The sequence below is a fragment of the Olea europaea genome, chromosome 15 (genome assembly GCF_002742605.1).
Source record: "Olea europaea var. sylvestris chromosome 15, O_europaea_v1, whole genome shotgun sequence".
Lineage (NCBI taxonomy): Eukaryota > Viridiplantae > Streptophyta > Magnoliopsida > Lamiales > Oleaceae > Olea > Olea europaea.
The window spans coordinates 5,264,539-5,275,287 of NC_036251.1; the positions used below are offsets into that span (position 1 = coordinate 5,264,539).

General features: G+C 36.1%; 2 protein-coding genes across 2 annotated transcripts; one reads left to right on the forward strand and one right to left on the reverse strand.

Annotated features, from left to right (window-relative positions):
* The first annotated feature begins 488 nt into the window (after positions 1–488).
* Positions 489–3,549, forward strand: LOC111409911 (conserved oligomeric Golgi complex subunit 4). The gene is given in 2 exon segments (XM_023040019.1): positions 489–2,187; positions 2,742–3,549. Coding segments are annotated over 2 exon segments (2,250 nt in total). The 5' UTR covers positions 489–567; the 3' UTR covers positions 3,372–3,549.
* A 2,942-nt stretch (positions 3,550–6,491) lies between these two features.
* LOC111409912 (pyruvate dehydrogenase E1 component subunit alpha-3, chloroplastic-like) lies at positions 6,492–9,507 on the reverse strand. The gene is made up of 3 exons (XM_023040020.1): positions 9,022–9,507; positions 8,042–8,819; positions 6,492–6,988 (listed from the first exon to the last, which is right to left on the reverse strand). The coding sequence occupies exons 1-3, from the start codon at positions 9,277–9,279 to the stop codon at positions 6,711–6,713; spliced, it is 1,314 nt and encodes a 437-aa protein (XP_022895788.1). The 5' UTR covers positions 9,280–9,507; the 3' UTR covers positions 6,492–6,710.
* Positions 9,508–10,749: the final 1,242 nt, after the last annotated feature.

Sequence of the window (10,749 nt, forward strand, 5' to 3'; positions counted from 1 at the left end):
TATTATAAAAATAATTATGTTTTGAATAGTGATTTATTTATGAACGTGTGATTAAGATATTGAGAAAATTTTTGAATTTATATATAAAATATTTTATTTAGAGAATATATACTTAGAGGGTATTTGATATGCATTTTTATGTAAAAATGTATATTAGAATAGTAAATTAGCCCCTGTTTGGTACTCATTTTTGGAGCCAAAAATGCATTTTTTCCGTCACATCAGCACACAATTTTTGACTTCTACACTCTAATGGGGGACCCGCGATATGATGTTTAAAATGCATTTTCATCTAAAAAATGTGCACCAAACGGACTCTTAATGTGAAATGTGTGGTTGAAAAATAAAGAAATTTTTTTTATTTACGAATAATATTATTTTAATAAAAAAAGTGTGATTTAAAATAAAAGTGAGAAAAATACATTTTAAAGCAAATGACTACCAAACAGCCTTAAAAATGATTTCAAGAATTAAAAGTTTATTTAAAACTTTTCAAATAATAATCACCAAATAGGACGTACTTTCCGAATCCCTCTGTGAGTAACGGCAAATCTGTCTCTCACACCAATGGCAGCGACACCAAGGCTAGATTCGCTAGAACCGGACGATGACGCCTCCACCAATTCCGCCGCGGTGAATTCATCGGTAAAATTCGGTACGAGGGAGGCACTGGATTACGTGCAGAAGCTGACAGATGTGGGAGCCATGACTCGGCTCCTACATGAATGTATAGCCTACCAGCGAGCCCTAGATCTCGAGCTCGAGACTATTCTCTCTCAGCGCTCCGATTTGGACCGCCAGCTCTCTGGCCTTCAAAAATCCGCCGAGGTTCTTGATATTGTCAAGGCTGATTCAGCCTATATGCTCTCTAATGTAGGCTCCACTTCCTCCCTTGCCGATCAGGTCTCCGCCAAAGTGCGACACCTCGATCTTGCCCAATCTCGCGTCAACGACACTCTTCTACGCATCGATGCAATCGTCGATCGCTCGAGTTGTCTCGACGGTGTTCAGAAGTCACTTCAATCGGAGGATTTCGAATCTGCTGCATCCTACATCCAGACGTTTCTCCAAATTGACGCCAAGTTTAAAGACTCCTCGGCCTCAGATCAGCGAGAACAACTCCTCTCCTACAAGAAGCAATTGGAAGGCATAGCCAAGAAGAGGCTCTCGGCTGCTGTAGACCAACGGGATCATCCCACCATTCTCCGTTTCATCAAGCTTTACACTCCCCTTGGTCTTGAAGAGGAAGGCTTGCAGGTGTATGTTAATTACTTGAAAAAGGTCATTTCCATGAGATCCCGGATTGAATTCGAGCAGTTGGTGGAATTGATGGAGCAACCCAATAATATTAGTAATAATCAGGTGAACTTCGTGGCGTGTTTGACAAATTTGTTCAAAGACATTGTCTTGGCTGTAGAAGAAAATAATGAGATTTTGAGGAATTTGTGCGGTGAGGATGGCATTGTTTATGCCATTTGTGAGCTTCATGAGGAATGTGATTCAAGGGGATCTATCATTTTAAAGAAATACATGGAGTACAGGAAGTTAGCGAAATTGACCTCTGATATTAATTCATATAAGAGCAATTTGCTCTCAGCTGGGGCAGAAGGGCCCGACCCTAGAGAGGTTGAGTTATATCTGGAAGAGATACTGTCTTTGACGCAGTTGGGTGAGGATTACACGGAGTACATGGTGTCCAAAATAAGGGGATTGACCTCTGTGGATCCAGAATTAGTTCCCCGTGCCACAAAGGCGTTTAGGAGTGGGAATTTCAGTAAAGTTGCTCAGGATGTTACTGGTTACTATATCATTTTGGAAGGATAAGTTATGGTGGAAAATGTGAGGAAAGTCATCAAAATCAATGAGCATGTGCCTGATAGTCTCACAACATCCATGGTAGATGACGTGTTTTATGTGCTACAGAGTTGCTGTAGAAGGGCAATTTCCACTTCAAATATCAACTCGGTGATTGCTGTGTTGAGCAGTGCCTCAAGTTTATTGGGGGGTGAATATGGTGAGGCACTGCAACAACAGATGAGGGAGCCAAATCTAGGAGCAAAGCTATTTTTGGGAGGTGTTGGGGTGCAGAAGACTGGAACTGAGATTGCCACGTCTTTGAACAACATGGATGTCAGTAGTGAGTATGTCCTGAAACTTTGCCATGAGATCGAAAAACAATGTGCAGAAGTAAGTGAGGACTTTACATGGCACATTATTTTGCTTCTTTAAGTTTAAATACCTGGTTTGCTTTTCTATTTCAAATTCATCCATAGGTTAGAATTTTATAAATTTGAGAAGTGATTGAAAAAATTGAATAGCACTTTAGTAATCATTGTAGGTTTACTTAATTTTGATTTTAATAGTTTAGTCATGACAACCATTACCATTCGAAAGATTGAATTTCGATCACCAACTTGATGTGTCAAACTATATTCCAGCTTTATAGGAGAGCCATTGTTTAAAAAGGCTTAATCGGGTACTGAGGCATTTTACTTCCATGAGTCTAAGCTCAATTTTTTTTTCTTTTAATTTATTATGCATTAATTTATACCAAATGTCGAAGATGTCCATGATGGTAAGTACATGAATGTTTTTTGGAGAAAATCTGAAGTATCTATTCGGTATCTTAGTAAGGTAAATGAGCACCACCTTATATTATGTTTTCTGTAATCTTTTTCTTTGTTATGGCATCTACCCAAATTTTTTGCATTGCTCAGACTGAGGCCATTTTCATATATCAGGTATTCCCTGCACCAGTGGACAGGGAGAGAGTTAAATCCTGCTTATCAGAATTGAATGAAATGAGCAACAATTTCAAGAAGGCACTAAGTGTTGGAATGGAGCAACTTGTAGCCACCGTGTCACCTCGAATTCGACCTGTATTAGATAACGTGGCAACCATCAGCTATGAACTATCTGAAGCAGATTATGCAGAAAATGAGTTGAATGATTCCTGGGTTCAAAGGCTTCTCCATGCTGTTGAGACCAATGTGGCGTGGCTTCAGCCACTGATGACAGCCAACAATTATGACTCCTTTGTGCACCTCGTCATTGACTTCATCGTGAAAAGGCTTGAGGTCATCATGATGCAAAAACGATTCAATCAACTTGGGGGCCTTCAGCTTGACAGAGATGCCAGGACACTAGTCAGCCATTTCTCCAGTATGACGCAGAGGACTGTTAGAGACAAATTTTCTCGTCTCACCCAGATGGCAACTATCCTAAACTTAGAAAAGGTGTCTGAAATTTTAGATTTCTGGGGAGAGAATTCGGGGCCCATGACTTGGAGACTAACTCCGGCTGAGGTTAGAAGAGTATTGGGGCTAAGAGTTGATTTTAGACCTGAAGCAATAACTTCTCTTAAATTGTAGACCCTGATTGGTTTATCTTTTATCATTAGTTATGGATTTCTACCGTGTCATGTCATTTTCTCTTGTTTGCTCTTTGAATTTTATCCAAGAGTAAAAGATCAAGATGCCAGAAATGTATCAATCATGACTTTGCTTGTTTCTATTCATTTTGAAATATATAATATTAAACTTTTATTGACGATCTTCTCATTTGGGTCGAATCCTTTAAATATTTTAGTTCATGCAAGTGAAAACTGGAAAATGTGTTACCGTGCTTTACACTTCAGAAATTAGATTTGTTTTTAGAAAATGCTAGCTTCTCTAGAGTTGGGGTTATCCTCTGTTAATTTTTCTTTATTGATGGGCAAATTTGTTCTATATTTATGCTGAGCTCAGAAACACGGATGCGCTGCAGGCTACAACGTATCGGTGTATCGGACACCTGTACGCCTCCGATAAGTTGCCGATGCGTGTCAGAGTTCCTTGCAACGTGTCAGAGACGAGAAAAGGCAGCTGACTTGAAGAAATGAAGAAGAAGTTAACTGTGACCGTTGAATGCCTTGGAAAAAAATGCAACCAGCAGAAGTGTATGGGAAGCAACCTTCAGGGGGAGGAAGGAGAAAGGGGAGAGGAGAAAAGGAAAACTGCTGGGTTGAAAATGTCGTGGAAAAGAAAAGTAAATTAAAAATCTTACTTTTACTAATGCAAATTTTAAATTGTTGGGCCCACCACCTGTAAAATTTCTGATTTAGGACTTGTTCGGTAGAGATTATAAGAATTGATTTTTTGACCGTTAAAGAGAAAGTGGATTTCATTTTGTGAGTAAAGAGGTAAAAAATGACGGTTGAAATAGTAAAATAATAATTGAAAAATTGATTTTTTGGATGAAAAATTGCTACCATACCGGAACTTAGTGTATGTTCCAGTTGTAAACTTTGATAAAATAAGTAAAATTTTATTTGAATAATTTTTGTACCAATTTATTCAATAAAAAATCAAACTTATAAAAGAAGTCAAATAGATTTTCTTCCTCGTAATAACCTGCGAAAATTGCAAGAGAAATTCAAAAAATCCACTTAAATTTTTTTTTTGTTATTTCATCTTTTTCAAGAATCTCATCAATCCATATTTGAAGAATAATTAGTAAGATGAAGATGAAGATATTTTTTTCAAGTTTCGAGCAATATCACTTCTATCTTATTTAATTATTTGAATTTTTTTTTCTTTCTTTTGAAGTTATGAGCGGTCATGCTATAGATGAGGATTTATCTGAACCTCTTTGAAAATATGTTACAAAATCCAATAAATTTAATGAAAAGAGTGGTAACATTTTTTGGCAATGCAATTTTTGTAATGCAATTAAAACAAGTTCATACACAAGAGTGAGAGCATATTTGTTAAAATTACAAGACTATGGAAGTGGGGCTTGTAAAAAATTAACTATGAAAGATATATATAAAATGCAAAAACCAGAAGATGAAGCCAAATTCAGAATGCAAACTAAGGCGAGGAAAAGAATGCTATTGTCATCAAATAATATGAGTTCTAAGAATTGTTATGTTTTGGAGGAAAAGAAATGAAAGAATAATACAATAGAAAATGCTTTTAATTTGACAACATGTGACCAATTGGAATTGGTCACGTGTTGAGAACTATTCTTCTTCAAAAAGAGAGAGAAAATGTGGAAAGGTTATTAAACCCCATTAAAGGCACGTGGGCGGAAAAGGAGTTATCATTATAAGTGATGAATGGAGTGATCCACAAAGAGGATCACTAATTCATTTTATAGTGATGACAGAGAGTGGACCAATGTTTTTAAAAGTGGTTGATTGTTCCAGTGAAACGAAAGATAAATATTTTATTGCTAACTTGATGAAGGAGGTTATAAACGAATTTGGTCATGAAAATGTGGTTCAGGTAATAACGGATAATGCTCCAAATTGTAAAGGTGTTGGGCAAATAATTGAATTGGAGAATCCTCATATTTTTTGGACACTATTTGTTGTGCACACACTAAATCTTGCTTTGAAGAACATTTGTGCCACAAAGAAAGTTGAAAATAATTTGTTCACATGTGAGGAATGAAATTGGATTATTAATTTTCATGATGATGTAATGCTTATAAAAGATTTTATTATGAACGATTCCATGAGATTAGTAATTATTAATGAATTTGTGCCTTTGAAGTTGCTTTCCGTAGTGGAGACAGGATTTGCTTCTATTATTGTAATGTTAAAAAGATTTAAGCTTATCCAACGTGATCTACAAGCTTTTGTTATTAGTGAAAAATGGTTATCGAGAAGATGACATGACGAAGGTAAGTTTTGTGAAAGTGAAAGTGAAAGTGTTTGATAATCTTTAGTAGGACTCTATAAGTTATGTTCTTTCCTTCTCTTCTCCCATTTATGACATGTTTAGATTTTGTGATATGGATAAACATTGCCTTCACTTGGTTTACGACATGTGGGATACAATGATTGAGAAAGAGAGGAATAATTTATAGACATGAGAAAAAAAGTTCAAGAAGAGGAATCATCATTCTACAGTATTGTTTATCAGGTACTTATAGATTATTGAAACAAAAATAACACTCTACTTCAATGCTTGTCTCTCTCTAAATCCAAGGTAATTTTTAAATGTAATTCATACATTTATTGTTTATTTAAATTTTCATAATATTTAATATTTTTAATTAGTTATTGAATAAATTGACATTTCTTTTAATTTTTTTTTCTTGTTTAGGTACTATAGCGATAAATGGCTTAACAAGGATCCCACTCGACTTTCTCCACATAGTGATGTAGAGATTTCAAGAGAAATAATTATGAATAAATTTACCGGCTGGCTATTCTGGTTTATGCTTGCTTGAGGATCTTATCCTATTTTTAATGACGGTTCGAAAGGCAGGCTCAAACAGGGTGCTGTAAATCTTTCATTTTACATGGATAAGGTTATGTCTGAATCTGGGAAATGAATAAACACTTGATTTGTATTGGCCTCTGAATTGCTGGAAAGAAAGGGACAGTACTTAAAACTTGATCAAGTAATTCACATATTTGATGGAATAGAGTCATCTCTGATGATCGAAAAAATCCATCATCTCACAACTGGGTGGAAAATGGAATTATACCAAGTCAGTAATGCTAGCGTTATCACCCTGAACAGTGTTTGCCATTTCAAAAACAGTATCCAACCAACACAAACATAACAAAGCGATACAAAATTGAAACAGAAAAATCCCTTGACACGACCTCGTATGTAGTACGAGAAACACTAATACACGTTAAAAGAGTACTCTATCAGTAATAATTACTACATGCAACAATGTGTTCCTTGATAACTGAAATGCCAACAACATGGTTAGACATGAGCAGTGCCTTGGGTGAATTTTGGATCTTCACATCTGTACTTCCCATCAGGTCCAATTCCAAAACCTCTGGGATCTGCAAATACGTTTTCTAGAAGCTGGCTACGTGCTGGTACGGGGCTTTTATCCGCAAACTCAACAGCATCTTCGACTAGTTCATCAATCTTCTTCTCGATGGCTTTCAGTTCTGCTTCAGTTGCCAACTTGTTTTCAGCCATGTAATTCTTCAATGCAATGATGGGATCACGGGTGGCATAGTGAGCCTTCTCAGCTGCCAAGTAAACAAATACATATTATAAGGTGGACCATGTAAACTTGAGGAGTCGTACAGAGAGAAAAAAAGAAGCTAAAATTTTATGATACAATTTCAAGTTTATGACCTCCAGAGGCATTATTTAGCTATTAAGCCCGTTTGATGGCCATTATAAGGAGAAATTAGGGGAAAATAATGTTTTGAGTAGTGAATTTTTGGAGAATATGTCGTTAAAAAGTATGAAAAGTTTTGGGTCTCACGCAAAATATTTTATTCTGTGAATATGTGGTTGAAAATGAGTATGAGAAATAAAAATGTTTTGAAATAAAAAGAGTCAAACAGGGGCTAAAAAAAAAAAAAGCTTGTAAAAATATAGATTTTAAAGTAAATTAAGTCGATTTGCCACATCTCATGATTTTCATTCAACTCGAGACAACCAATACAATCATTCTGATCCATGGGTTGGATTGCACTCATTGTCTAGGACCCTAGAATACTTTATCCATGGACAGGTGAAGTGCAATCAGAAAGCCATGTAGCATGTAGGTGAAGAAGTGGGCAAGAAGGACCATGTCCCGAGCTATCAATTAAAAAGTTATAAACATTTCACTCACTCATGATACACATTTGTCAACTAAGATCATAATAGTGGCACAATCTTGGTTCAGCAAAACTCTTCACACATGTAAAGCCCAGGAACTCTACATGGAATTGTCCAACTAAACTTATCCATTAATGTTCTTCAAAACCACTGAGATTCTTCAGCGACGAATAAAAAATTCTTGCATGTTTATGTATGCTATGCACAAGTTCTTTACATTGTTACTTGTCTAGATAAACACATATACACAGTCTATATGAAATTAATCACATGTTTCTTGATATTTATATAATTCAGTCCAGGACACAAATAATAATGATTATTATAGTTTAGTTCATGCGAAATTATGGTGATTTGGTGTGGCATTTCTTTAGAATAAGTGATTATAGAATGGCTTTTCATTCAAAAAATGGAAAATAGTTCAAATATATATATGAATGAGGAAGTAAAAATGAAATTGAAATGTTCACCGGGGTCACGGAGCTCATCAGGATCAGCCAGCGAGTGTCCTCTAAACCTATAGGTCTCACATTCAACCAAAGTCGGACCTTCACCTCTTCTAGCCCTGCCAATTGCCTCCTTAGCAACCTCCCTCACCTTCAACACATCCATACCATCAACATGAAACCCAGGCATCCCAAATGCCGGCCCTTTTTTCCAAATTTGTGGATCAGAAGTGGCCCTTACATGGGACATTCCAATAGCCCACAAATTGTTCTCGACAACAAACACGATAGGCAACTTCCACAATGCAGCCATGTTCAAGCACTCGAAGAACTGGCCATTGTTACAAGTACCATCTCCAAAAAAGGCTAAGGTCACCTCATCACAGTCCTCCTTCAAAACCTCCCTCTTGTACTTGCTAGTGAAGGCAGCACCTGTAGCCACGGGAATGCCTTCACCAATGAAAGCAAAGCCACCAAGAACATTGTGTTCTTTAGAGAACATGTGCATTGACCCACCCTGGCCTCTACAGCAACCAGTGGTCTTGCCAAATAGCTCGCTCATGACCTCACGTGCTGGAACCCCTTTGCTCAATGAATGGACATGGTCCCGGTAAGTGCTAACCACACAATCTTCCTTCTTCAAGAGTTTGATGAATCCAGTGGATACTGCTTCTTGACCATTGTACAAATGAACAAATCCAAACATTTTCCCCCTATAATACATCTGGGCACACATGTCTTCAAAAGCTCTCCCCAAATACATATCCTCAAACAGTTCCAGACCCTCTTCTTTTGTAATCAACTGCATGCATACACTCTCACATATTACTTTATACATCTAAACCAATTTCAAAATTCATCAAGTGCTCAAAATCCATAATAATTCATTGATATACACGTACAAAATAGATTAAGACAAACAGAAATTATTGTACTTCATTATAACATAGAAACAGAAGCTATAAATATCACATTAAAAGAAAAAGAAATGGGAAATTGAATACCAGATTGGTAAGTGAGGAGTTAGATTTGAGCTTCTTCTCCTTGACAACATCGGAGGAGACGGCAAAGACGGTGGTGGATCGGCGGGCAAGAGGTGAAATGGGATTGTTAACAGAAAAGAGCTTCGTGTTAATGCGACGCGTGGATCCAAGAAAAGTAGGAGGATTGAGGATTTTAGTGCAAGCATCAGAGTTTTCAACAGATCTGGCAGAGTTAATGGACAAAGGTTGAATGATTTGAGCCGTTGCTGAACAAGCCATATTTGTTCAAGAAACAAAAAAGAAAAGAAATCAAGGGTGGGTTTTTGGTAACAGAAATTGAATTGAAAATTAAAGTTTGAATCAAGTTGAATAGTGTTATATAAAAGAAGATTGTGAATGAATGGGGGCAAGAAAGAAGAAATAAAAAGGGAGGGGGAGGCGGAGAAACCGAGAATGGAAGGGAGGAGAGGTGTGGAAATAACCGTCAAGAGCGTTGGGTTACTTTGTCGATTAATGGGAGCGTGCGGGGTGGGTGAGTGGGGTGGTTTCTTGTAGTTGTGACAAGAAAGGGCAAAGAAGGCCACCCAACTATTAACAACATTGTACATTTGTCAATTTAGTTTACTAAATTTTTCAAATTGAGCTTAGACAACCTAACACTAATATATAGTGTTGCTCACTTTAAAAGTGATACTTTGCTAAATCATTTTATGCAATGGCTCCGTGGAGAAATAGACATCTCTGTATATTGAACTTCTGCGAAATTTTCTCCCTTGACGAGCTGAATAAATTAAATGGAAACCAAAAAAAGAAAAAAGAAAAAAGAAAGAAAGAAAGAGAAAAAAAGAAAGAGGAGGTACATAATTAAACAAGGAATGTTGCTCACTTTAAAAGTGATACTTTGCTAAATCATTTTATGCAATGGCTCCGTGGAGAAATAGACATCTCTGTATATTGAACTTCTGCGAAATTTTCTCCCTTGACGAGCTGAATAAATTAAAAAAAAAAAAAAAAAAAAAAAAAAAAAAGAGGCACATAATTAAACAAGGAAGCTTGTTAATGACATTTTATCATAGCTTTGGTCAAGCGGGCATTAACCCACCATACTGCAAGTCATTGATTGCTTTAAAAGAGATTTCTCGATTTAGAAATGTATACATGTTGCTCCAATCTGAGCAGTGCCGATTTTGTCATTTTCGAGGCCTAAGACGTCTTTCAAAAATTAGACTTCAAAATTGTAGCATGCATGTAAAAATTATAAATGTATTATGGAGTCAATAGCTAATTTGTTAATTTAAAACTTAACAATAAAACAATATAAACAAATTAATTTCTGCCCTATAGTTTTCTCGAAATAAAGCTTCAATTTCAATTTTACTTGCCCTTTTTGTCAGTCTATTATGAAACAAATTCTTATAAGAGGTCGATAGCACCATCAATACTCATATTTATAATTTGAAGAAAGTTGATCATAATATTGACTCTATGCAACAATATGTTCCAAATTACTATGTCGTGCAAGAACTCAAAATTCGGAAGTTCATATGTCAATAAAGACTTGATTTCACTCTATATTTTAGGATTCTTATTAACTTCTATCAAGTGAAGTAGAACGTCTCTTATTTTAAACAATTAAATTGAATATTATCTATGTAATGATCAAGTTGAATAGAATTAAGAAATTACTGCAATATGGGTTTTAAATATCATAAGTCACTTGTCCCTCTTGAAATGGGTGAGAAATGGAAT

Bases quoted from the DNA above. Each gene is read 5' to 3' on its own strand.
- LOC111409912 (XM_023040020.1), bottom strand. From the start codon at position 9,279: ATGGCTTGTTCAGCAACGGCTCAAATCATTCAACCTTTGTCCATTAAC. The intron at 8,820-9,021 runs GTATTCAATTTC...GTATGCATGCAG, and splicing joins ACTCCTCACTTACCAATCTG to TTGATTACAAAAGAAGAGGG. The intron at 6,989-8,041 runs GTGAACATTTCA...TTTACTTGGCAG, and splicing joins TGATGAGCTCCGTGACCCCG to CTGAGAAGGCTCACTATGCC.